Here is a 27,680-nt window from a genome sequence, read left to right as displayed (position 1 = left end):
GGTTCTGCTCTGTCCCCTTCTGTTTTATCTGAAGAGGGAGCCTGAAGAGGTTTCTACAAGGAGCCACACTGATCTCTCCACCAATTGTTCATAGGTTTCCCACGTGGGACTTGCATGCAGTATTAAAGGCCTTACAGTTTCCAACCTTTAAGCCATTAACATGCATTCCTATACAAATTTTGTATTTTAAGCTGGCATTCTTGATTGCTATTATGTCTGCGAGAAGGGTATTGGAACTACAGGCACTTTCAGTTTACAAATTGTATTGTATTTTCCAACAAGAGTCTATATGCCTCATTCTGGATCCCTTCATACGTACCAAGGTTGTGTCTTCCTTTCATCAATCTCAAGACATTTTTCTGCCATCATTCTGTCCACATCCAGTGCATATGAAAGAAAAACTGTGGCACAAGTTAGACATGTGACGTTGTCTTTAGTACATAAAACAATCGGCATCCTTCAGAACAACAGATTCTGTTTGTCTCTTTTCTTCCTGGATCCATGGGAACAGTGGTGCCGTCTACCATTGCCAGATGGATTAGGGCCTGTATAGCACTGGCATATAAGGCTCAGTGCCTTAGGCCCCCTACATGCATAGTTGCTCATTCAACAAGATCGACAGCAACATCAGCTGCATTTTCCACGAATGCCCCAGTACAGGAAATGTATAAGGTGGCAACGTGGAGGAGTCTGTCAACACTTACCAGGCATTATAAAATAGATTATCATGCTTCAGCTCAGGCAGCATTTGGAAGAAGAGTGCTGCAGTAGGTGCTTCCCCAAGAACAGACAAGGGTGCTCCCTCCCTGGGCGTTGTGCAAGCTGTGGTATGTCCCAAGGAGATTTCCTTGACCCCAGCAACCGAGAACGGTTCACTTACCATGAAGGCTGTTTCTGGTTGCTGGAGTCAAGGACATCTCAGCCCACCCAGCTTGGCGCACTTTTCTGTTTTGGGGAGAACTCTTTGTCAGTTGTAATTGATTTGATTTGCTTTGCAATAAAGAGCAGAAGACACGATCTTTCTGAGGCACTCTTTTGGGGGGTGGGTTCATGTTGTTCATTAAGGCTATTTCTACTAAGTGGGTTCTCTGTTTGTATATCGTGTCAATTGCCATGATGCCTTCAGTAACTTGGCCTGAAAGAACTGGGGTGGGGCTATCCCCCTCAAGATCGAGTAGGTTTGTTTTTTCTATGTAGCTATTCAAAACTGTCCTGCCTTGGGAGCTTGTGAGGTGTATAACCCAAAGAGATGTCCTGGACTCCTGCAACCAGAAGAATTCTTCATGGTAAGTGAAGCAATGCTCTAATTCATTAAATACTACATAGTGCTTGTATGTCAGCTCAATAGTTGGGGCTTATGACTTCCGATTACAAAAATCTTGGTACCTGTCTTGCTCACTTCTGGGCAGAGAGTGGATCCTGGTTTGGGCAGAAGACAGGGCCACACTTCTTTTGTGCCTGCTTCTCAATCTTCCTTCCTTCCTTGCCATGTTGACCATCAGCCACCCTGTTTCTGTTCTCAGCATGTTTATTCAGAAGTAGGCCCCACTGAGTTCAGCAAGTGTGCATAGGATTGTGGCTTGAGAATAGCCATAACCTAAAAATAAAGTCTTGGTTCCCAAAGAGCCTCTTGTGCAAGTCGAATTGCCTCTTATTGCACAATGGCAGAGTTGCTCCTTCCAGCTGCAGTTGCCTGCACTGTGATGTAACTATTCCAGAGAATCACTTGACCTACAGGAACAGCTTTTTGGGGGGAATGGGAAATCAGAACTTGGATCTAAGCCTTTGACAAGAAGCTTATCATGGTGTGTGTGTGTGTGTGTGTGTGTGTGTGTATTCCCCCACCCCACTTCTCCTCATCTCTGAATTTTGTTCTTCAAGGCTGAGCAGTCACTTGCGCAGTTAACTGGGGCACACAATAAATTAAAGTCAGAAACCTCTGATCTTCGTGATGTTGCTGCAAAGATGAGTGCCCTTAATGAGGCTTTAGCACTGGACAAAGTGGGTTTGAATCAGCTTATCCTGAAGGTAAGTGGAGTGTTTCCAAGAAATTATTTTCTGGTGATCAGCTGTCCTTGACCATTCTGAGTAAATACAAGGAGTGTGCTACTAGAAAGACAAAAGACTGCATTTCCTTTGGAATGAGGTGAGGGGAAGCTGTTGAGAGCTAAACAATATTCTTCATCACTTATTGCCATTTCCTTGAATTCAGCTGGAGGAGGAAAACCAGGCTCTTTTGAACAAAGTGGATAAACTGGAGATGATAAGGTCCTCTTCACAGAAACAGCTCAACCAGGCTGAAAGAACAAATGAGGAGAGACATGCAGAGAAGATGCGGTTGGAGCAATTGTTACATGAGGAGGAGTTCTTGCAGGAAAACTTGCAGGAAGAGCTGAGAGTGCTGAGAGATGAACAGAAAGAAATGCAGGAGAAGCTGAGCCAGGTGAGTGTTAGAGGCAGATTTTTGTTGTCCTGTACAGATTTTTGATGATAGTAGCACGGTGCTCCTAAGGCTGAGTTTATTGTGGAATTCTCCTAGCAGCATTCCTTGGAACTCGTCTCATGATTGGCTCAAACCCCACTCCCCTCATCACTAGGTATATATCAACAGGATATCTCAGTTCTGCTTCTCATGACTTTACTTGTAACTATCCTTGCATAAGCCATCTCTTACATCTTTTTAGATATATGCTAAGTTTGTACTCAAAGTACCTGTATACAATATGTTGTACAGCTTTTGACCAGTGTTCCTGTAACAGTGATTCCCAGATGTTGTTGACTATAACTCCCATAATCCCCAGCCAAAGGCCACTGCAGCTGGGGATGATGGGAGTTGTAGTCAACAACATCTGGGAATCACTGTTACAGGGAACACTGCCTTTGACTCATTCTTGATGGTCTTATCTTTCTCCTCCTTATTTCTAAAATCTGAATGCTAGATGAAATGACGCAGTAAAACAGCATTATATTCTGAATGACACAGTGGCATTCAGATGAAATATAAACATTTACCCATGTCTTTTTGTGAACATATCCAGTGTCCTTGCATATTGGTAAGTCCATCTTACCAAATACCAATGGATTTTTCTTGTCATGTGTAGATGCTGTGAAAGTGCCTGGTTTCTGTTCTTCAAAAGAACAGTGGATGTCTTTCCTAGTGTAGTGCCTTCTTGTTAGAAGAGACAGAACATGAGTTTCTGATAAAAATTGATCTGTTACTTCCTCCTTTCTAGGCTCATCAGCAGCATGAAACATCTAGTGCTGAATTGGAACAAGCACTTCAGGGGTCAAGCCGTCTTGGAGAACTGCTGACCAAGGTGTCTAGAGAAAAGGAATCAATAATGCGTGGAAGAGCAGCATTGGAAGTCCAACTAGGGGCTGTTGAGCGGGAGAGGTGGACCCTTACAGAGCAGCTGGCAGAGTTTCGGTAAGAGATTGGTGTAGGAAGGGCATTCCCTGTTAGAATAAATAAGTACCACTTTGGGTAAAGTGTGGAGTCGAGTCGGTGTCGACTCCTGGTGCCCACAGAGCCCCGTGGTTTTCTTTGATAGAACACAGGAGCGGTTTACCATTGCCATCTCCCGCACAGTATGAGATGATGTCTTTCAGGATCTTCCTATATCACTGCTGCCCGATATAGGTGTTTCCCATAGTCTGGGAAACATACCAGCAGGGATTCAAACCGGCAACCTCTGGCTTGCTAGTCAAGTCATTTCCTCACTGCGCCATTAGGTGGCTACACCACTTTTGTATTTCTAGTAAAAAGTAGATAATATATTCTTCCCCTGCCCTCAGATAATAAGTATTACTGGGTGTGATTAATAATATCTGCACAATTTGCCCTGAACTGCATTTTTGTTCTTGTATGAACTTTACGAATTTTGTGCCTGATTTTTGTCTTTTGTCTGTATGTTTAGATTCAAACAAGGCTGATAACAGTGCTACAGGTGTTTAACTTTCATTTTCTGATAGCAGTTCCAGGTTAAAACTGGTTTTGCTGGGATTAGGCTCTACTTTGTTGGGACAAAGAGACTACAGTAAATTATGTATATCTGTTCTATAGAGCAGCAAAAGATCTTTTGGAATCGAGCCTCTTTAAAGCTCAGCAGCAAATATCTCAACTGGAAGTTACCAAGGGTCAACTGGAAATGAAAGTTCAGGCAATCAGCCAGGCCAAGTTAGCGATACAAGGTGAGGAATTTTCAGTCTGTATGAAAAGGTAGTTTTATTTATATAGATTTCCTCTTCTCTATGGGGCAAAAGGTCTTTGGGGTGATTAGATGGCCTTTGCTGAAATGGTGTGCTGAACTGTGGTCTGGAGTGTGTCTAGATGGTGGGGGGAATTGCTTGGAGCATGGAATGTTGAGGTAAGAAGAAGGAGAGGTCTGTTTGGAGGGTGGAATGTTTTTTGGAAGAAAGGAATTGGGTTTGGCAGTTGGTAGAGCAGGGCTGGATTGGGGATGAGGGTGGAGGATAGAAGCAGTGTTTGTGAAAAATGAAAAACAAAACTAGCAACATCACATGCATAAACAAATAGTTCTAATATATTTTTCATTAGGAGTGATTTTAAACTGTGTTAATGTTTTATGTTGCACCCAGAGATGCAAGTTTGGGGTGGCATTCAAATATACTCAATAAATTATACTGAATGTTGGTCATTCCGCTTAAGAATAAATTAACAACTTTTATCTATCTACTCTGAGATCAGCTCATTTTAACATTTGAACACCTACCTAAGCTTCCTCTAAGGTGCACATGTGCAAAACTCCAGACCCCTGTGGAGCTGTTTTTTTAGCAGTCACACCACACTGCTGCTTGTGCTGCCTCTTCCTTTCCCCTCACTCTGCCAAGCCACACTGCACTGTACCGATCCTTCCTTTTCACTGTTTCCAGTGTTGCAGCGTGGGATGGCATTCAAGTGGATGGGGAAAGGTGAACTGAATCTCCTCCCACCACACTGTGGGCCATGTCTTCCTTTCCCCCCGCCCATTGTGCTGAGGAGAGCCAAGCCGCACCTTTCTTCCTCCCCTCCCACTGTGCTACTTGCTTTATTCTATTACCTTCTCTGCCATTTATCAAAATTTGATGACTCTCAGGGAATAGTGATAGATTCCCTCAGTAGACAAGAGGGAATCTATCGTTTTCCCCTGAGAGTCATCAAATTTTGATAAGTGGCAGAGAACAAAAGGCTTCAACTAATTAACTAGGGAGCATAATTATAGCTGTTTTCATTACTCATGTTTGAGTCTTTAATAGTCTATTTCAGAAAAATTCTGAATATTCTATTTTAACTACTGTTTTCAGCAGATTTTAAAACTTTCAATGATTTCAATAATAGTTAAAATCGGATGTTCAGAATTTTTCTGAGAAAAATATTTTCTGAAAAAGAGGACTACTAAAGGCTCATGTTTAAGGAGGGGATACTGAGATTCACCCTGAAGTTAAGTAATTAGTGACAGAGATTGATTCCTAATCTGTTTGCTCATTCTTGTAGGGGAGGTGAAATGCCTTTGCATTGAACTGGAAGGTGAGAAGTCAAAAGTTGAGCAAGAAAAGGAAGACAAAGCACGGCAGCTCTTACAGGCAGAGCAGAAGTACCAAGAAACCCTCAACCACTGCCAGGCTGTGCATAAGAAAGAAATGAATAGAGTCTTTCAAGAGTTGGTAAGCAGCCATGTGTCCACTTACTTTTTGGACTTGGCAGAAAAACTGGGAAGTGATGTGCATTTAGGTGAGGTTAAATGCATACACTTCTAGCAGTCTGCTGCTGCTGTAGCCAATTGGATATACACAGACCAGTGGCCTCACACTGAAAGCTGTCTGCCTCAATTGGGCCCCAGGATGCCTTTTGTTTTGCATCCTGGGGCCCATCAAGTGATGTCTCCCCAATATAATCTTCCCATCAAGCAATAGGGATGATCCAAATAATTATCGTCCAATCAATCTATTAAGTGTCATTAGTAAGATTTATGCTAAACACCTCCTTCTTAAACTCATGGACTGGATTGATGAAGGCAATATTTTAGCCTAGGAGCAGGCTGGTTTTCAGACTGGTCGCTCAACCTTGGATCATGCTCTTATCCTTCAATTCCTTTCCGAGAAATATTCCACCAAGCCAGCTCATGGGCTTTATGTGGCCTTTATTGACCTTAAATCTGCCTTTGATTTAATTTCACGGGAGAGGCTTTGGTAGAAATTATGGGATCTAGGAATAGACAGAAGACTGCTACATCTGATAATTTCCCTTTATAATGGTGCCCTGCTGAAAGTCCGCTATACAGCATCAGGGGCTTTGTCAGCAGCCATACTATCTTATAGGGGGGTCCATCAAGGTCGTTTATTAGTTCCCATGTTATTCAGTCTTTATATCAATTCTGTAGTGTCCTCTTTCTAGCCCTTCCACCTACCCCACTAAAATTGCTGATAGGCATATCTCCGTTTTGCTATACGCCGACGATATGGCAGTTCTATCTCAAACCCCAATTGGCTTGAAACGTGCTTTGATTCTCATATTAAAATTCTGCACGCAAGAGGCTATCGCAATAAATTATAAAAAAACAAAGATTATGGTGTTTGCTAAACATCCTAGACTCCATAATTGGTCCTTGAATGGCCATAAGATAGCCCAAGTCAATTCTTTCAAGTACCTTGGAGCTGTTTTTCACTCCTCGGGGTCTCATAGTGCCCATTATAATTCCTCCTTGATGTCGGCTCAACTCACCACAAAACTCATAACTTCCTTTTATTAATCGAGAGGTGCTTCTTTTATCCCCGCAACGGTTAAACTATTTACTACCAAAGTGTATTCTCAGTTGTTTTATGGTGCCCAATTAGGTCTACCTCGAAACTTCTCAAATGTAGAAGTTTTGTAATCTAAATTCTTGAGATCCTTATTAGCTGTCTCTCGTGTTCCATTGGTGGTACTGAGAAGAGAGGTTGGCCTGCTACGAATGGAATCCGGAGTCTGGAGAACTATTTTCCTATTTTGGTTAAAATTTATGTCCTTCAGCTCAGGTTTGGCTTCCCTCATTAAGACTGATTCATTTAAATTGAAATGGTTTTCACTGATTATTGATAAATTAACTTACTATGGGTTTTCCCCAGAGGTTCTGCTGCAGATGGGCAATGACCGGGCTAAGGGGTAGATCAAACAACGCATTATTGATATAGGATTGCAAGAGGAAGCTGCTTCAATTTCCAAGACCGTTTATCTTGGGGCACAATTGTTTAATCTCAAGCCAGCAGGCTATCTGTATTCTGTTATTATCCCCAAATTCAGATGTGCATTGACATTGGCCCGAATGGACGCCCTTCCATCTGCCGTTTTAGAGGGCAGGTTCAAGGGCATCCCTTTCCCTGCCTGCCTCTGCCCTTGCGGTTCTGGCCAAGTGGAGACCAGTACACATTCAATTTTACACTGTGATTTTTTTTAAGGAAGCTTGCTTGAGACTAATCTCCCCCTTATTGTCTAAGTTTTTAGGACACTCTGATGATTTTTATTTGAAGTTTTTATTACTTAACCTAGATGAAAAAAATATTAATAATAGTGGCCAGGTTTTGTTTTATAATTTGCAAAATTCTATCTGATCTTTAGCAGTGCATTTCGTAAGTAGTTGATACATTTCTCTCTTCTCTTTTTAAATTTTATTTACATGATGCATTGTTTGTATTTCTTCGGCCCTCCTGCAGATGTTGGTCTACAGCTCCCATAATCCCTGGCTATGGGCCACTGTGGTTGGGGATTATGGGAGTTGTAGTCCAAAAACAGCTGGAGGGCCAAAGTTGAGCAGGCCTGGTCTATGACCATAATAAAGTTCTGTTCTGTTCTAGCAATGCCTCCCCAATATAATCTTGGGCTCTCCACTTACTGATGGGAGTCTGTTTTCTTCTCTTCATGATTAAGAGTGTTTATATGGTGCTTTTCAGTTCTTTTTTAAAAAGCAGTTTATATAGTGGAAGGAATGAGAAAATGAGATTGTGTACCCGTCCCACAGGGGCTCAGTGTCTAAAAATAACCACAAGGGCAGTCGCCTCCAGGAGAGACTTTATAGTGGGATAAGTAGGGACAGTTAAGACAAAAGTGTATAAAGGCTATTTTGATGTAATGTTATGCCAACGGGGAGCCTTCTAGTGGTCTCTCTATTTTTTTCCATCTCTGTGCAGAATGAGTTTTGTTCTGGGCAGTAGTATCAAGGCACTGTGTGTGCAGATGCATTCAGAGTAGGGCCTTCCTAATTCATTATGAGCAGGATCTAAAATTAACTGAACGGACATCAGAAAACTTGTGAGCGCACGCACATGCGGACTCCTTAGAGGGAACAGTGGAGCCTTCTGATCACAGAAAGAATATCTTAACCCTTACAGCTTTTGTCTATGCATACAAATGCTGTAAAGGGTGGACAGTGCAGGCATGAGGCTTCTGAGCACATTGGTGCTGGGGCGGGGCTTGCAGGCACATTCTTGTTTGTTTGTTGAATTTCTATACCGCCTAAATATAGAAATCTCTAGGGGGTGTACAGTTTAAAACATAAAATATAAAACATTTAAAATTCATAAAACAGAGAGTCACAATTGATTAAAAAAACCATTAACATTTTAAAAAAATTAGATTTCCATTAAAAGCCTGGGAAAATAGGTACGTCTTCAGGGTCCTCCTAAAAACAAACAGAAGGAGATACTCTTATTTCAGCAGTTCTTGGAATGCTGTATTTGTTTAGAGTGTACAGTGTCCCTTTTTTAACATCTGAAAAGGGCTTATCTCACAGCGGTGTTAGGATAAATGGGGGGAACAGGAAGAGAGCCATGTACACTGCCTTGATCTTTTTGGAGGAAGAGCAGGGTATAAATGTAATGCATAAAAATTGTGTTTATATTTTTAAAGCCTTAAATTGGATAGAATCTATAGTTAGTACTTGGTAAATCTCATCATGGACTGTAAGAAATAGTAGTAGCATTAGTTCTTCCTCTCTTCCTCTTTCCCCTTCTTACCTGCCTTCAGAAGGATGGCTTGTTGATTGTAGGTGAGGATGTTTTTTTCTGTTGTCTTATTCATTGGAATTGGCTGCTTTACTACCAGGAAGCTGAACAAGAAAAGCACCGAATAGAACTGGAGCAGATGTTGAAGTTGATCAAGGAGAAAGAGGAGGCAAAGTGTGTCTTTGAGAGGAAGCTGTTGGAGCTAAAGCAGGAAGCTACTACTATACAGACACAGATGAAGGATGAGCTTATTGACACTGAAAGGACCAAGCAGGAGGTAAAGTGAAACAAATCTGCTGTATTATTTTTTGAGAATGTTCCTTGTGGGTATGCTATCTATGTAGTTTTATTTTTTTCCTGTGGTGTTTCTGTGGTGTTTTGACACTGGCTTCCCACGCAAAAAAACATAGGAAAACTTGTCCCAAACAAACACTGCAAGTACCCATAGCTGCATACCCTTCTGTCATTCTGTCTGTAAAACCAAAAAACCTATTTTTACTCCACATAGGACTTCATTTGACTGAAATTCCTTTCCTTAGAATGAGCCTTCCAGATGGGAGAGATACTGTTCTTTGATCAAAACAAGATTGTTGCATATATGGTGTCTCTATATCTGTATCTATCTATTAAAAAAATTCTCTAAGGTGTACCCATGGCTAATCCTGTGCATGGCAGTTCTCACGAGAGTTTGTGAGCAGAAGCACCATGGTCATTGGGCAGTGGAGATTCCATATGCAGATAGGGAGGAGGAGCCTGTGATCCTTAAGAGCAATTGGAATGCAACTGTTACTGGTCGGAAGATGTTATTGATTGTAGAGGAGAGAAATCAGTCTCTCTCTCATTCATAGATAGGTAGGCAGGGGTCTGTGAAGAGAGGGGTCATGAGGGAGGAAAGAGCTCCTTCAGGAGAAGGAGACTGTCGTGTGAATTAGATCAGGAAACAAGATGAACAAGTTATGTTAACTCAGGAAGGCGGGGGGAGAGAGAGAGAAAGAAGAGAGGGCGAGGGACGGGCCAAAAGCTGTCAGCAGCCTGAGGGGAACGAGTGGCCATGGCAGTGCCTATTGGCAGCAAGGAAGGGCCCAGTCAACCACTGCTGCTGTTTGGGGCTACCAAAGCCATTGGTGGAGGGAGGCAGGCAGACAAGGGATAGGACTGGGCCTGTCAGCGGCCTGAGGGGAATGAGCGGCCATGGCGGCAGTGGCATCAAGGAAGGGCCTGGTCAACTGCTGCTGTTCCTGTGGGGAGGAGCAGGGCTTGGGTGAGGGTGGGGAGGTCTCTGGGGAAAGGGGGCTGTATCTTGGCCAGAAGGTGCCAGCAACGCTGCAGCCGTGATCAAGGGGGGTGAGGGGAATGGAGTAAAGGGATGGAAGAGGGAACAAGTGGGTGAGGGGGATGGAAGCAACGGGATGCCTGCCTGCAACCTTGGAGAGACCGCTGCCAGTCTGTGAAGACAATACTGAGCTAGATAGACCAATGGTCTGACTCAGTATATGGCAGTTTCCTATGTTCCCTATGTTCCTATGATGGAGGAGGAGGAGCAGGAGTGCATCTCAGGTGAGGGTGGAGAGGTCTCTTGAGGAGAGCGGGGCTGTGGCAGGATGTGAAGGGAGCAATCAGTTACTAGTGTGCAGATGTTCTGTGTGGGTTAAGCTAGTTTTTATTTATTTTACTACTTTTCTCCTAAAACCATTCAAAGTGGTATACAAAGTTATATGGAAGAAACTGGAACAAAATTAAAAAATTTATTTAAAAAACAGCAGTGATACAATAAAATGACAGTGGCAGCAGCAGATATAGATACAACCAGTGTTCTTCTAAGATTCTCATTATTGTCTGCAGCTTCCAAAAGCCTAATGAGGCTTTCATTTAGCAGCAGAACAAAGTGATAGTGGAGACCTGTTGTGTGTCCAGGTGAAGGAATGCCACTATCTAGGTACCACTATGGAAAAGGCCCTGTCCCAGGTCACTGCCACATGTACATCAGGCAAAAGCGAGACCTGGAGCAAAGCTTTCTCCACCAGAATCTTAACATTTGGACAGACTCATATGGAAGTAGGTGGTCCCTCAAGTACTCAAAGCTAAGGCATTAAATGGCTTCAAGATCTCAAAAATCTTGAATTATGCCCAGAAACTAATCAGGAGTTAATGTATATTATAAAATGAGCAAAGATTATATTATTGAGGAAAGAGACACCTTTTTAGAGTGGTGATTCTCTTACATTTAGTAGGGAGAGCAACTGGCCCTATCCAGCCCCAGCACAGCATTCCTCCAGTGGCTGTTTTGGGTATCTGCCTTATCTTTTAGATTGTGAGACCTTTAGGGTCAGGGGACCATCTTATATATTCATTACATATTTAATCTTTGTGAACTGCTTTGTGAACTTTGGTTGAAGAGCAGTATATAAATATTTGTAGTAGTAAATCATGATCCTAGGGAGGTGGTGGATGTCCTGAATCGGGGGCTGGAGGCTGTGATGGGTTGGATATGGCCTAATAAACTGAAATTTAATCCGGACAAGACAGATGCTGGTCAGTAGGAGAGCTAATGTTGGTCAGTAGGAGAGCCAATCGGGATGAGGAGATTTTACCGGTTCTGAATGGGGTTGTGCTCCCCTTGAAAGAGCAAGTACGCAGCTTGGGGGTATTACTGGACCCAGCTCTGCTCTTGGAAGCTCAGGTGGAGGCGGTGGCTAGGAGTTCCTTTGCACGGCTTTGGCTAGTGCTCCAGCTGCATCCCTTTCTCGAGAAGGCAGATCTGGCCACAGTTACCCATGCCTTAGTCACGTCACGGCTGGATTACTGTAACACGCTCTATGTGGGGCTGCCCTTGAAGAATATCTGGAAACTGCAGCTAGTGCAAAATGCGGCAGCTAGGGTTTTATCTGGAGCTGCCCAGTGGGAGCACATAACACCCATTTTGAAAGAGCTGCACTGGCTACCAGTTTGTTTCTGGATCCAATTCAAGGTGCTGGTTTTGACCTTTAAAGCCCTTGACGGTTTGGGCCTGGGATACCTGAGGGACCGCCTGCTCCCAAGGGCTACTACCCACTTTATGAGGTCATCTGAGGGGGCTCTGCTCCGGGTGCCGACAATGAGGGAGGCTCGGTTGTCGTGCATGTGGGACAGGGCCTTCTCTGTTGCTGCCCCCAGACTCTGGAATGCTCTCCTGATGGCTATTCGCTCCTCGGTCTCCATCACAGCATTTAGAAAATGTGTAAAATCTTGGCTTTTTGCCCAGGCATTTATTTTATTCTCTGCTGCTGCTCTTTGTACTCTGTATTGCTTTTATGCTTTTGTTTTAAATTTTTAATCAGATTTGTTTAATATTTTTCACTTAATATTTTAATTGTGTCTTTTTTACCATCTTGTTTTTAAATCTTGCTGTAAACCGCCTTGGGATTGTTTTAATGGAAGGCGGTATATAAATTTATAAATAAATAAATAAATAAATAGTAGGGATTACTTTATCCCTCTAATGGGCTATTGATGATAATAGTCTGGCTGCATTATTCTGGACTAACTGAAGTTTCCAGACACTTCCACAGGCAGCCCCACATAGAGGCTGGATCAGCATAACATACTCTGTGTGACCAAGATATGAGTGATTATAGTGACCAAGACAGGCCAGATCTGCTGTCTTCAGGAAAGGGCATGGCAGGTCATGACCCAGCATAGCTCACTATAGGAACTTCTGGCCACAGTTGCTATTTGTGCATCCAGAAAGTACCCCCCAAGATGTGAACCTGGTCCTCTTGAGGGGAGTACTACTCCATCCATAATAGATTTTAAAACATCTCAAAATGCAGATTGGCTGTCTTACCTACCTCTCTGTCTCTTCCAGATTTTGACAAAGACCTATAATAACCAAGAAATTAAGGCAGTAATCTTGTGCTCATATTTACCAGTTAACCTCTACATTTTCAATGTTCTACCTGGAGGTTCAAATATGACAAGAAATCAGTTAAACGTTGGATCTTTGAGGTAATCCATGTTCCCTCATAACCTGGGTTCTGCACCTTCGCAGCAGTCTGTTGCAGAAGAATTCCAAGCTCTTTGAGGTGCTCTTCGGCTCTGTTGAATTGCATGCACTTTCGCTCTGCTCTCCTTATTCCATAGCTTTTTCTTTTGGTTTTTCAGCTTCACTTTGTACTGTGTTTTCCGACTATTCTTCTGCTAAATCCTCCGACTTGTTCCTCTGGTGACTTTTGGCTTGACTCGGACTGGTTATCAGCTTATTCTTCTGCCTCTCCCTCTGGACTTGGTGTCTTGGTGGTCATCTTGGTTTAGAACTCAGTCTTTCCCCCCCCTCTAGTTCCCCCCTTGTCTCACCCCTTCTGCTCTGATGGACACTCAGAAAACTTTTAAAAAATTTACCTTTCAGATGTACTTTTACCCTCATCAGATAAACATGAGTGTTTGATATTTGTGGGGTGAGAGCCATAATATTAAGGCCTGTAAAATCTGTCTGGCTTTCCCCCGCCAAACCAGAAAGAGCCTAAAACTTCGTCTTTGGGCTGCTCTTTACAAAACTGCACTTTGACCTCTGCCAATGCCGAACTACCCTAGATTGTGATGTTGGCTGACCTGCGCTCATCGGGATCAAGTCTCTCCCTTTGTGGATTGCCCTTTGGGTACTTGACTGTCGTCTGCTTTGACATCTTCTTCCACCTCAGAACTCCTTCTCACAAGAACCACAGGGATTCTACTTTCAAGAAACTTATGGCTGTTAACATTAATGTTCAATGTTGACTCCATAAAAAAACATAAGTGTGATCAGTCTGGGTCTCCAGGATCGTTGAGCCTTAAGCATCACAAGACTTCACCATCTACTTCTATAACATTGACAAGATTGAAACAGTCTACTACTCTGACATCTTTGGTTTTGCCTCACACCCCTTTGCTGTCATCTGCCAAGGGGTCTGTAAGGTCCACCTTGCCGCCTTCATTGCCTCTGTCAATGTTGAGGGTTAGGGTTAATAATTGCTTCTGGCCATGTTGCTTTCTCCAACCCTCTTCAACCCTGCATCAGACATCGACTTCTGCACCTTTTCTTCTAGGTCCCGGTCACCGCATCTTCTTCTTCTTCAACTTCTACACAGTTTCTTCCCAAGTCCTCGAACGTCTCCTCTTCCTCCTCTGTTGACAGCAGCACGATCAACTCTGATGCTGACACTGGTGCTGAGTGTCCCTTCACAGGTTATTATTGCCTTTTCTCCAGGTTTGTCACCAGCGCATTCTCTTCAAGGCTCTCCGACATGGGAACAGCATTCTTCCTAAGAACCTTCCCCAATGTCAGGTGTAAATCTGGGACTTGCAACCTGGAATTCCTCATGGGTTTCTCTACCAGTACCCCTTCAGGGTCTATTTTTTCGGGGTTTCCAGTTGCACGGTCTCAAGGGAGACTATGATAACAAGTTAGTACCAATACAAACTCTTTCCACTTCACTGGCCAAGGCGACTCATCGATATTCTCCCACTCAACATTGGAGAGAACATTTTAATCATTATGCTCCACACTACTCCTCTGTGCTTCAACCCATGTGTTACTGGAATCCACCTAGGGGTTTGGATCCCGGATTTGTACGAGGCCTACATAGATACCGGTATCCCTATTGCATGCCTTCTCCGGCCTTGCCCTAAGATTTCCAGAAGTATAGACCCTGGAAAATCATGAAATTGAGGGGTGCTCTTGAGCCATCTCCCCCCAAAGACTGTGATCCTGTTTCCTCAGCTTGCACCTTGGCCCTTCAAGCACCCTAGGATGCCAACTGTCCCCATGGGTACAATAAATCTTGCTTCACCTGCTCAGTCTCATCTCTCGGATCCTGATGTGGAAGTTGTTGATCCACTTGTGGCTCCTGCTAAGTTCCCTGTGCAGGATGACCTTTTTGAAGGAGATTATATTTCAAGTCCATCCTCCAAAGGAGATTTGGTCCAAACCAACAACCCTTCTGACCTGTCCCCTGGCAAAACTGTGGCCAGTCCTCCAAGTTCACCAACAGAGGAGACATGCTCCTACTGGATCCAAGTTGCTGAAATGGCTAAATTTTTGGGCCTGGAGAAAGAGGCACCAACTCCAGAAGCTAAAGATCCGGTTTATGATTTCATCATGTCTACTTCAACAGATGGTTTTATTCCTCCTCTTGTTTGGCCTTAAGAATCTTGACTTGCATGGCCAAATTTCATTATTCTGTTTGGGAAGACAATTACTTTAAAGGATGCCCCTACTGAGTTGTGCGACAGGTTTCAAGCTGCCCTTAAAAAGTTGGTGGATATTACATGACAGCATCTTAACACCACTAAGCAGCTTGCCAAGACAGAATTGTGTTCCTTGGCCAGTGCAGTAACTTTGTCACCATGCCTGGTTGCAGTCCACCTCTCTGCAGGGCAATATGAAGGACAAAATAGAGAACCTGCCTCTTTGAAGGTGATGGCCTTTTTAGTTCACAAACCAATGACATGAGAGAGAAACTGAAAACGTCTTGCTATACTGTGCAGACTTTCACCTCCGCCTCTCAGCCTTTTCCTTCTCCCAACGTTACTGCTCCAGAACAAAAGTTTTCAGTATAAGCAGTCAGAGCATAGGGACTATAAGAAGTCTTATAAATACCTGCCTAAGCACCAGTACAACCTGCACAACTGTCAACAATAGTGAACAAAACCCCAGGACCAGTCTAAGCAGTCTGTTTAATGTACTGGCACTGGAAATACCTCCACCTCATTCCATTCATCACCCCTTTCTCAGAAGCTTGGCGTCGTAAAACATCAGATGCCTGGGAGTTGTCCATAATATGGAAAGACTATGCCATTGAATTCAAAAGCTGCCCTGCATTTGCATGGATAAAATACACCCACTCAACTCCTACCTTAGTAGAAGAGGTATGTTCCCTCCTGAAGAAAGGTGCTTTAGAGCCTGTTCCCCCAGAAGAACAGGAAAGAGGCTTCTACTCAAGATATTTCCAGGTGCCCAAATGGGATGGAGGCTCATCATGGACCTTTGCAACATGAACAAGCATGTAAGAACCAGGAAGTTCAGGATGCTATCTTTTCACACCGTTCTCCCCTTGGTCATGGAAGACAACTGAGTTGTAACTCTGGATCTCAGAGATTTGTATTTGCATGTGGAGGTACATCCTGCCCATAAGAAATACCTGCGCTTCACCCTGGGACAGCAGGCTTACCAATACAGAGTATGTCCTTTTGGACTTTCCACAGCCCTGTGTGTGTTCACCAAGTTCATCCGCGCTATTATTGTATATCTCCGGATTCAAGGGGTCACCATCTACCCATACTTAAGATGATTGGCTGCTTACGTCAGACAACAGGGAAACCCTTGTCTCACAGGTTCAGTCTTACTGAGCCTATAGCAGACCTAGGTGTATCGGTGAACGTGAAGAAGTTGGTCTTAATGCCTCAGAGGCTCGTACAGTTCATTGGAGCAATCCTGGACTCCACTATGAGGTGCTTATCTTCCAGAGGAGAGAAAACGTCTGATCAGACTTGATTTCCAACTTTATTCTCAGTCCAAAGCAGAGGACACAGTCTGTTCAAAGGCTGTGAGGCCTCATGGCCTCTTGCACTGCCACTGTGCCTTATGTAAGGCTTCACATGCGCAGACTGCAGAACTGGTTTCTTTCGGTGTTCAAATCTGGTTTCTGTTGGTGTTCATACCAAACTCTGACAGCCAGAACATGTGGCTGCTACTTCCACCTCCCATCTTGAATCTCTGTGTTGGTGGGCGAAACTGGACTCTCTCTATGGGCATGCCCTTTGAGGTGCCATGGCCCTCAGTAACTCTTAACTTCAGGTGCCTTCCTGACAGGTTTGGGGAGGGTGCTTTGTTGGAGCCTTCGTGCTCAGGCCATTTGAGCCCTTCAACAGCAATTTCAACACATTAATCTCCTTGTACTCTTTGCGGTCCTTCATATCCTTTCTACCTCTGGTCCGAGGATGGGTGGTCCAAGTGCTCTTGGACAACACAACCCCCACAGCTTATCTGAACTGTCAGGGCGAGACAGTCTCCAGGTCCCTGTGCAGTGTGGCCCTACAGTTTTGGGACTGGAGCACTGCCCACTGTGCCTACCCCATGGCCCTTCCTATCAAAGGCACAGACAACGTTCTGGCAGACACCCTCAGCAGGTACTTCGACTTGACCAATCAGCCCGAGTGGGAAGTCAACCCGGCCCTGCTGGACAACATTTTCCCCCCAGTGGAACACCCCTCAAATAGATATCTTCGCCATATGACTTAACACAAAGTGCAGGATGTTGTGCTCCTGGGCAGGAATGGGACTGAACTCAATGAGGTATGCTTTTTGGATGCTGTGGATGGAGCATCTCTATTATATCTTCCCTCCACTCCCCCTCCTGTCAAGGGCCCTGGCCAAGATCCTTCAGGAATGCACCTGCTACATTCTTCTTGCCCCATGGTGGCTGTGGAAACCATGGTTCCTGATCCTCCTCAGATTGTCGCAAGGCTTCCACCAATGCCTCCCTCCTCAACAGAACCTTTTTGTTTAAGCATGTGGGTCGTGTCCTCCATCCTGACCTCTGTCTGTTGAATCTGTCCACCTGGAGGCTCAATTATTAGATTCCATCCTACTGAACAAATGGAAAGAATACACACGCAGAAACTACATGTGTAAGTGGAGACTTTTAATTGCACATGCTGAAACCACAGGCTTTGATCCTTTCACTGCTACTATAGGGCAAATTATTCTCTACTTAATAGGCCTCAAATGCTTCCATCTCTTTAATACCTCTCTCAAGGTACATCTGGCAGCTCTTTTTGCGAGACAGCATGGCTGGGATGGATGGTCAGTTTTCCCCCATCCAGGCTCCAAATGCTTTCTCAAGGGTGTTAACTTCTTCCCTCTTATCTGAGATCCTGTTGAACCTTGGAGCCTCTCCCTAGTCTTCTCTTCTCTCACAAAACCTCCCTTTGAACCACTTCTTTCCACTAGCCTCAAGTCCTTGTCCTTAAAAGTGGCTTTTCTTGTTGCTGTAACTTCTGCACACCGCGTAAGCAAGCTGACAGCTCTCCGGGCTGACTCTCCATACATTAAATTATACATAGACAAAATTGTTCTTTGAACAGATCCCTCTTTCACTCCTAAAGTTGTTTCTGATTTTCATCTCTATCAGTTTCATCTCTATCAGTTTCATATATTGCCTGCCTTCTTCCAGAACCATTCCACCTTACTGGAGAAGTTAATGCACTCCCTCGAAGTTGGAGCCCTTCTCTATATTAACTGGCGAAAAACTTTCCAGAGAGCCAAGAAACTCTTCGTTTCATACAAAGGGGGAAACAAGGATCGCCCTGTCTCTCAACAAAGAATCTCCCATTGGCTTCTTGAGCTCATTTTCATGAGTTACCATCGACAAGGCATTCAGTCCTACTCAAAGATTAGGGCGCACATGTCTAGCATCAATATGAAGGACATCTGCAAGGCAGCCCTGTGGTCTTCAGACTTACCTTTTGTAAAGCACTTCGCTACGTACATCTACTCAGTGGCGGAGGCCAACTTTGGTTGGGAGGTCCTCAGAGTTCTCTGAACGGAATCCTGGCTCCCATCCTCAGAGTTCTCTGAACGGAATCCTGGCTCCCATCTCCATCTTGGTGAGCTAGTTAATCACTCACGTTGTGAGGGAACGTGGATCACCTCAAAGATAAACATGTTGCTTACCTGTGATCTTTCTGGTGATTCCTGTTCACTCCAACACCCTCCCACTGCTAGGGTTTCTTCATAGTTGTACTGCCTTTATCTATGGGCATTCCTCTTCGCTCATCACAGTGGCCAATCAGGAACCGAGGAGAATGGCGCGCTCCTGCTGAAATTAATGGTTGTACACGATTTGGCTGAGCCAAAGAGTGCCTCAGCGAGCTTGGAATTCTTCCACGACAAACTACTGTGCAGTTGCAGAACCCAGGTTGTGAGTTAACGTGGATCACCAGAAAGATCACCTATTACAGGTAAGCAACCTGTTTTTATGTGTAACTATTCATGACCTTGGGAGTGTATGCTTCCTCCTCCCTTGCCCATGCTAGGGTTGGAACAACCCTAGGTAGGTTAGGAACAAACCAAGATTGGTTGTGAAGTGCAGCGAGTCTTGGTTTTATTCTAACCTACTTAACTTAAAATAAAACTGCAATGTGAAACATACTTCAGTCCTTGGTTTACATCTATTAAGTTTCTTTCAAGTAACTTTCAGTTGCTTCAAGTGATTGATCTTTGTTTGTTTGAATGTCAGTCAGAAGTAACACTCTTCCAACTCTCACACGGGCGAGAGAGGGGTGTGGAGTTCCTACTCCCAAACCTAAGATGTTATGTGAAACCAACATTTAACTGTGGTCCAACGTGATGTCTGAATCCACCTTGCATAGAGTTTGGGCCATCATAAGCGTTGTAGTCTAATGGCATTTTAAAGATATTTAAGAAATGGTTTGGGACAGTTTCTATAAAGAGCAGTATATTTCTGATCATGCAGTGCATTTCTGAAGCACTAATGTTACATTTATTTAGTCTGAATTTTTGAATACTACTTACACAATATTTAGTGCTCCTAGTTTTTCCCTTCCCTACTTTTTACGGTGTGCAATTTAAAATTTTCTGCTGAGCTTTTGATATAATACTGTCTTTCAGTCTGCAGCCTTTGTATACATTATTTCTCACAAAAACCTAAGCGTTTCCAAATAGGCTACTGTTTCCAAATAAATAAAAATGGATCTTCTAGGCCATAGATATTAACTGCTGCTGCAATCCAGAGGTGAGGTTTAGAACTCTTACATGGGAAAATGCCAAGTCCATAGGCGGAATTTTCTTAAGTGGGATGGTCCAGTGGATGTCTGTCAATACTGTATTTGTCCTACTTCTGATAATTTGGCAGACTCCCATTTGATATCACTTGCAAGCAACAAAGATTATTTTTCTTTTCAAAAAGAAAAATGAATTATTTTTGTGTCTCAAGCTTGTTGTGTAACCCAGTCTAGGGTTGTTATGAAATACAAATAGATTCCATTTATAATTCACAATAAAGCTAAAACTCTCTAAAGTGTTACAGTTATTTGCTGGATTTCAGAATTGCTAAACTTCTTTCACTTAGGTTTAAAGTATCTGTTTCCTAATCTCTTAATGTGCAGATGCTGCTAGAAAAAGAGGATGAGAGGAAATCTTTATTAGATGAGCTTCTCCAAACAAAGGAAGAGCTGACCAGTGCTTGCCAGCAGCTGGAATTACTACATCAGGAGGTGAAGAAGCACCAAAAGAGAGAGCAGGTAGAAATGAGCTGCCAAAGAGATTATAGAGATTACTGAGAATCCAGCACAGAGCAACAAAAATCAATCTCGAAAAGTAGACTTGAATATAAGAGAGTTCCTTCTATGTATGGCTTGAACCAACTATGTGATGTGTGAAGAGCTTGTCCTTGGATCATGTATAGCTTTTGCTCTTCTTAAGCACACTGGGTTAAGTGGTTGCTTCATTTTGAAGAATTGCCCCTACCAATACTATATCTAGGGCTTGTGTAAGATAAAAAAGGCAGCCCCTGAAAGCAGCTGTGCCGCTCCTTCTTGGATTTCAAATTGTTTTTAAAAAGCACAAAAGCCTGTTGCTCTGCCTTGCAACAGTACATGGGGGAGAGTGTAAAGGGATGGTATTAGTTATGAAATGAGTGCAATTTTAACAAATGAGTAACTAAATTAACTAGGATTTTAGTAACACACAAATAGAATAATAAATGGAAAAATAACTTATTGCACACACTCAATTGTGGCTTACATTCTTCATCAATATAATATGACTTTAGAGCACAGTCCTGTCCTTGTTTACTTGCAAGTAAGTCCAGTGTGTTCAATGGGGCTTACTCCTAGAAAAGTCTACATAGAATGCTGCCTTGATATGATATATTATACAATACATGCCTTATTGTTTGTTCCATACTCTTTTGTTGGCTGGCTTGTTTATGAAAAAGTTATATCCCACACTTTATTTCTGATCCAAGGCAGTTTGTCATCCTACTGCTGTCACTTTTAGATTGAGACAACAGGTCTCCATTCCTGCTGGTGTTCTGATTTGAGAACTGTAGATCATCTCATCTGTACAGCTGGTGTACTGTTGGAGTTTTATTCATGGCTCCATCATGATTAAAGTTATATTTGACTAAACCTGGTCAAATTGGAAAAAGATAATGGAACAACTTTACTTTACTTCTCCCCTTCCTACCCTGGATACTGTACAGAATCTGGAAGCAGAACTTAAGGATGCCCAAAATACAATGGAAATGCTGGAAAAGAAGACCAGGGATGAAGTAAAATCTCTCAAAGAAGAAATCAACTTTCTTCTTCAACAGCGAGACACTTTGCAAAATCAGGTGATTAAGCCATAATATTTATTAGTAATGATATGCTTTTCTGACCCTTGGTCTACTGCCAGGCTTGTGGCTTTTTACAAATTGCCTGATCCAAAAGTACTGTACAATACCCCCAAAACCACTAAAGAAAACTGCTCAGGGTACTAGGAAGCCAAATAGCCCTCATATTAAGCTGTTTTGGTGGGGGTGGGCGGGGGCGAAATACAGTATTGTTTTTTTAAAGTCATATGTTTGATACTCTATAAAAGATACTGAATGGTGGGAGTGTGCTCTGTTCTACCAAACTTCTATACTTTGTACACAAATGGGGCAATATCTATCTATTTCAAGGTACGAAACTATCTTGGAATAAGATGTGTGGATCTGTATACTCCTCTCTCTGTATAATCCATAGACTAAAGTTGATGGGTACTCAACTTCTGCCTTTTCATTAGTCTCCTGTTCATTTCCAGGTTCAAGATTTGGAGTCTCAGCTACTGACAGCAAAAGAATCTTGCCAGTTGATTAGCCAGGAGGCTCAGCAACATTTAAGAGAAGTGCAAGAATTGTCCAAACAGAAGATGCTGGAGGTTTCACACCTCCAAAAATTGCTAGAAGCAGAGAGAAAACAGCTAGAAGAGGCAGCACATAGGAACACTGAGTTGCAGAGCCGAAAGGAAGAGGTGGAGCAGTGGAACACAGAACTGAGGGCTACACTGCAAAGTCAGTGGGAGGAAGAACAGCATCTAAACCAAGAACTTCTGAGCAAGCAGGAAGAGGCAGAACACCAGCATGCCACAGTTCAAGCCCTGGAAAGGGAGCAGAGCCATTGGGAGGAGGCCAAGCGTCACAATTCAGAGCGATACACTGCACTCCAGAGGCAATGGGAGGAAGTAAAATGTCAAAATAAGGATCTACAAGACAAAAAAAGGGAAGCAGAGCTTCAGAATGTGGAGTTGCGGCATCAAATGGAAGAGGTGGAACATCAGAATGTGCAACTGAAGGATCTGCTCCAGAGGCAGCGAGAGGAGGCAGACCAGGAAAGTGCAGTGCTTCAGAGGCGTTGGGAGGAGGCACAACAACGGTACGCAGAGTTGCAGAGTTGGAAAGAGAAAGTTGAGCATCAGAATGCAGAATTACAGGTGGTTCTCTGTACCCAGCAAGAGGAGCTGAAATGTCAGAACATCGAGCTGCGAGCAAAGCGGAAAGAGGTAGAACATCAGAACACTGCTCTAGAAAAGATGAAGAAGCAGCAGAACCAGTGGGAGGAAGTGGAATGTCAGAATGCAGAGCTTAAGGCAACACTGCAAGCTTTGGAGCAGGAAAGGGCCAGGTGAGCAAATGTCTGTTTGTGGGTGAAGTAGTTACCTCTCACACATTCCCTCTAGTGTGGTTCTTTCTAGATGTAATTAAAGTCCCACTCCTCTCTCCCCCACCTCTCCCCCTCTCAGTCTGTATGTGTCCTTGGAGGAAAAAGAGGCCAGGCTCAAGAGGCTGCAAGACAGGGATGATGCTCACCAGGGAGAAATTGCCAAAATGAATACTGAACGACAGCAAGCACAGCAGCTGGTTGCTGAGCATAGAAGAGAGGTGCAGGAGCTCAGTACCCAGGTATTACCCGCAATATTTGTTTGTTTATCTTCCCTACTACCAGCCATGTGGCACTTTTATCTTTAAATACTTCTCCACACATCTTTATCCCCCTTAACACTATGGCTTTCCCCCCGCATTATGTGAACAAAACTGGGTTTGCATGTGTGTCTTGCCCTTATTTATGCATGCTGAGTGAAGGAGAAAGCAAACAGCTTTGTAACTTCTTGTTGCACCACTTCATTGCTTAACCATAGTGTCTGCTTACTGTATTTTCACCTCTCTATCAGCCCAAAGCTTTATTTATAAAACCTGGTGGAAACATCTACAGAATGGATCTTTGTATTCGGAGTAATAGGATACTTGGTCCAACACATATATTAATTTAGTTTTTCCTTGCAAATTATATCCAGAAGTCTTCTCGACTGTTGCTGTATTTTTAGTCTTTGTCTTCCCCATATTCATATGTTTTGGGAAACTGTCATTTCCCCCACAGATGCAGTCACTCAAGCAGATGATGCTAGAGAAGGAGACAGCCTTGATAACTCGCAAGGAGCAGTTAATTCAGGACCTGGAAGAACTGCGTGCTAGCGAGCGGCATTTGAGGGACTCTGTGCAGACACTGGAGGCTGAAGCATCTCAATTGCGCCTGAGTCTTTGTGGTGCAGAGAGTAGGGCAGAGGCATTGGCAGCGGAGTGCCAGCGTGCTTGTTCAGCCCGTTGGGAGACACAGTCCCAGCTGACCAAGCTACATTCAGTTCTACAGTACATGCTGTGTAACAGCCCTGAGACAAAGTTGGATCATGGAGGGAGAGGAGACCGAAACACTTGGAGCTCATTGTCCCTTAATAGAGGTGAGTTTGAGAAGCAAGTGAACTAACTTGATGCCATTTGCATGTAAGTTGTGGATTTTTAAGAGACTTGCGTTTTGGGCAGTATACAAATGTGTTAGATAAATAAAATTATGTTAGGAGGCAGAGCACTGCTGTGAGGGAAACTAGATTTTTGATAATCTGTACAAAATAGGATGATGGAGGACACCTTTTTACTCCATTCTCTACTTCTCTGCAAGTAATATAGATTGTTTATCAAGTAGCCCCTGCACGTTTGAAATGCATTAAACCATTTACTGTCTCCAATATATAGAGTAGGACTGACGTTCCCTGAATTTGTTGATTGGGATGGTCAAGATGAAAGACTAGAAGTCTACTGGAAGCAGAGCCAACTGATATTACAAAAAGTACAAGTGTTAGTTGTTAGACATGTGTCGTATCCTAAAAACCGTGCATCTGTCACCTCATCATAGCAGGATACTGGCTTTTGTGTAGAAGATAAACCCATCTTATGAAGCTCCTTGGTAGGCATCTAAGCCCTGTCAGGATGAACAGTCACATGTAGAATGATGATGGCTCTTAAATTGTTCCTTGGAGTGAATCAGAAACACAAGGTTGGTCAGGAATTTTCAAAGTGTAGTGGGGATGGGGTGGGAATGCAGTCATGATTTAGATGGAATATCCCCTATAGCATAATGACAACCCTAGGGTTTAACATCAAACTACATTTTACTGTTGGAAAGGGAGGAGAGCTGGTCCTGTGGTAGCAAGCATTACTTGTCCCCTTTGCTAATCAGGGTCCACCCTGGTTGTATGTGAATGGGAGACTATATGTGTGAGCACTGTAAGATATTCCCCTCAGGATGGAGCTGCTCTGGGAAGAGCAGAAGGTTATAAGTTCCCTTCATGGCATCTCCAAGATAGGGCTGAGAGAGATTCCTGCCTGAAACATTGGAGAAGCCACTGTCAGCCTGTGTAGACACACTGAGCTAGATGGATCAATGGTCTGACTCGGTATAGCTTCCTATGTTACTTTGGATTATTGTATCCAGTTTTCTGTATATGTGACAGCACTGACATCTTGTGGACTGTATGTATAATGTACTGGATCATGTAATTACTTTGCAAGTAGTTCAAGACTGCCTCTGGATTCTTTTCAAACATTGTGTGCTAAATGTTTGTAGTGTCTTTTAAAAAATATATTTTAAGCCTCCTTGGAGACCCTGACAGGGTTTAAGAGCAGAATATAAATATTTTAAATAAATAAATACAAAGAATGCATGATATGTCTTGATGCTCTGCATCTGCCCACGTTTGTCTTGTATTAAACATTACAAGAAAAAGATAGTAAAGTGACATGGAGTGGGAGCAGTCACATTTATCTTTAGTTGGACCTGCAGTTAAAGTTCCTTCTAGTAGATGCTCTTTGAGTCAAACGCCCCCCCCTTCAATAAATATTCAGCTATATGCTTATTTCTCCAGAACAGGATAATGTGACTGGACTGACTCTACCTCAGCTCACGGACCTTTCCACAGAGCTTACAGTGGAGAGAGTGGCAGAAGCTATTCAGGACCTGAGGCAGGATCTATGGCAGGCTCGCCTAGAGCGGGTAACTGTTTCCTTATTTATATTAATTCCAGTTTTCTTCTTCTTTTTCTGTATCCAAGTTCTTCCATAGTAGATCAATTGTTGCTCCTGCTCATGAGATAGATACCTCCTTATTGAACCAATTAACAAGCTAGGTTTTGAGGCACCTAGAGACCATAGTGTTTGAAGCACATCAGGCATATGTAGTCAAGACAAAGACTGGGGGAAATATATTAGAAGGGCTCATCCAAACTAGGCACTCCTAATACCCAGTATACATTAGAGGTGTGCACGAAATGGATTTTGCATTTTGTTTTGAGCTCGAAACCAAACTCAAAATGCTCAAAACATTTTGTCAAAACAGCAATCAAGCCTGCTGTTGTGATGAAACACTCAAAAAGATTCCAGTGTTGAGTGCCATTTTTTCCAGGGAGAGCTGGTCTACCAGTTGGGGACAGTGGGTAGACCACTCCTCCGAGGCAGGCTGATGCATTAAGTCCAGATTGGAGGCCTTGTCTACCTGCTTCACATGCCTGGTCTGAACTTGGTGCGTTGGCCCGCCTTGGAGGACTGGTCTACCCACCAGCTTCAACTGGTAGACCAGCTCTCCCCAGCAAAATGGCACTCAAAACAATTAGAGCTCAAAAGTGAGTAGTTTTACTTTCAAACTCGAAACAGGCCCTTTATTTTAAGGGCGATTTGTTTCAAGCTTGAATCTATTTGCACATTGCACATCTCTGGTATACATTATAAAGCCACCTAATGGTGCAGCGGGGAAGCAACTTGCCTAGGGAGCAAGAGGTTGCTGGTTCAAATCCCTGCTGGTACATTTCCCAGACTATGGGAAACACCTAGCATGAGGTTGCAGGTTTTAATCCCTGCTGGTCCCTATATCAGGCAGCAGCGATATAGGAAGATGCTGAAAGGCATCATCTCATACTGCAACTATGGTTTCCAAAACGTGCATGACCTGGGCAAAACCTGTTGATTTAATTACAACTAAACACATTTTATGCTGATAAAGGGAAGAGGGAACATCTTGGCAGGGCAGTGACTGTGTTTGGGCTTCTGCCCCACCTCTTTCTCCAGGTGTGTGCCATCTACCCTCAGCCTCTGTGGCTTTAAAGCTGGGGCTGGGCCAGGGACTGAGGAAGGGAAGAGGGAACATCTTGGCAGGGCAGTGACTGTGTTTGGGCTTCTGCCCCACCTCTTTCTCCAGGTGTGTGCCATCTACCCTCAGCCTCTGTGGCTTTAAAGCTGGGGCTGGGCCAGGGACTGAGGAAGGGAAGAGGGAACATCTTGGCAGGGCAGTGACTGTGTTTGGGCTTCTGCCCCACCTCTTTCTCCAGGTGTGTGCCATCTACCCTCAGCCTCTGTGGCTTTAAAGCTGGGGCTGGGCCAGGGACTGAGGAAGGGAAGAGGGAACATCTTGGCAGGGCAGTGACTGTGTTTGGGCTTCTGCCCCACCTCTTTCTCCAGGTGTGTGCCATCTACCCTCAGCCTCTGTGGCTTTAAAGCTGGGGCTGGGCCAGGGGCGTGAGCCTCTTGGCGTGAGCCGAAGGGCGAGAGCATAAGGGCTCTCGTCCTTGTGGCTCTCAGCCGTGGGGCGAGCTGCCTGGAGCCCTGAAGATCTTCTCCTCCTGCCTTGACGATCCATCTTCCACCAAGCAAGAAGTCAGCAGGGACTGTATGAGTCTGGTCTTGGTTTTAAATTAAGCCAAGTAGCCGTGGTGGAATAGTCTGGGGAGATGTGTCTGGGAGAGCAAAAAAGTGGGTCTGGAGTGGGGGCGGCAATATCACGGGTAGCGGGCAGAGGGAGGTATGGCGGTGGGAGTTGGGCAGGCCGTTACAGGGGAAAACGGTCCAGGCAATTGAGGCCTGTTCCTTTTTCCGGCCCTTCCCCCAACCCTCTGACCCTAGGGAGCTCTGTGAACACTCCTTCGAGGATTAGGGTGCTGCTGCTAAATGCCAGGTCAGTTAACGCAAAAACATCTCTCATCCACGATTTGATTGTGGATGAGCGTGCTGACCTGGTATGCGTGACGGAGACCTGGTTGGATGTGCTGGGCGGGGTTGGTCTCTCTCAGCTTTGTCCTCCAGGTTTCCAGATCGTGCAGCAGCCCCGCCTCGAGGGTCGGGGAGGAGGCGTTGCAGTCATCTTTCGAGAGACCCTCCCCGTTTCCAGGTGCCCGGTCAGGCAATCTCAGAATTTTGAGTGTTTGTCCTTGAGGGTGGGCCTCCGAGATAGGCTGGGGATTCTGCTGGTGTACCGACCACCCCGCTGCACTTCAGTCTCCCTACCTGAGCTGGCGGGGGTGGTCTCAGAGGTGGCCTTGGGTTCCC

At 44.1% G+C, this 27,680-nt stretch overlaps 1 protein-coding gene across 8 annotated transcripts in view; it reads left to right on the top strand.

Annotated features, from left to right (window-relative positions):
* Positions 1 to 27,680, top strand: part of CEP250 (centrosomal protein 250) — a 100,787-nt gene that overhangs the window by 39,192 nt on the left and 33,915 nt on the right. For 7 of the 8 annotated variants that reach the window (XM_053245283.1, XM_053245281.1, XM_053245285.1 and 4 more), the window contains 12 exons: positions 1,882 to 2,028; positions 2,213 to 2,443; positions 3,234 to 3,427; positions 4,064 to 4,191; positions 5,495 to 5,664; positions 9,077 to 9,253; positions 20,119 to 20,253; positions 21,216 to 21,347; positions 21,800 to 22,659; positions 22,778 to 22,937; positions 23,413 to 23,770; positions 25,232 to 25,359. In XM_053245283.1, the coding sequence (XP_053101258.1) occupies positions 1,882 to 2,028; positions 2,213 to 2,443; positions 3,234 to 3,427; positions 4,064 to 4,191; positions 5,495 to 5,664; positions 9,077 to 9,253; positions 20,119 to 20,253; positions 21,216 to 21,347; positions 21,800 to 22,659; positions 22,778 to 22,937; positions 23,413 to 23,770; positions 25,232 to 25,359 (2,820 nt within the window). The remainder of the gene's footprint in view (positions 1 to 1,881; positions 2,029 to 2,212; positions 2,444 to 3,233; positions 3,428 to 4,063; positions 4,192 to 5,494; positions 5,665 to 9,076; positions 9,254 to 20,118; positions 20,254 to 21,215; positions 21,348 to 21,799; positions 22,660 to 22,777; positions 22,938 to 23,412; positions 23,771 to 25,231; positions 25,360 to 27,680) is intronic. The other variant, XM_053245284.1, reaches the window with a different exon arrangement.

Source organism: Hemicordylus capensis, chromosome 4, assembly GCF_027244095.1.
Source record: "Hemicordylus capensis ecotype Gifberg chromosome 4, rHemCap1.1.pri, whole genome shotgun sequence".
Lineage (NCBI taxonomy): Eukaryota > Metazoa > Chordata > Lepidosauria > Squamata > Cordylidae > Hemicordylus > Hemicordylus capensis.
This window is presented reverse-complemented; position numbering and strand designations above follow the sequence as displayed.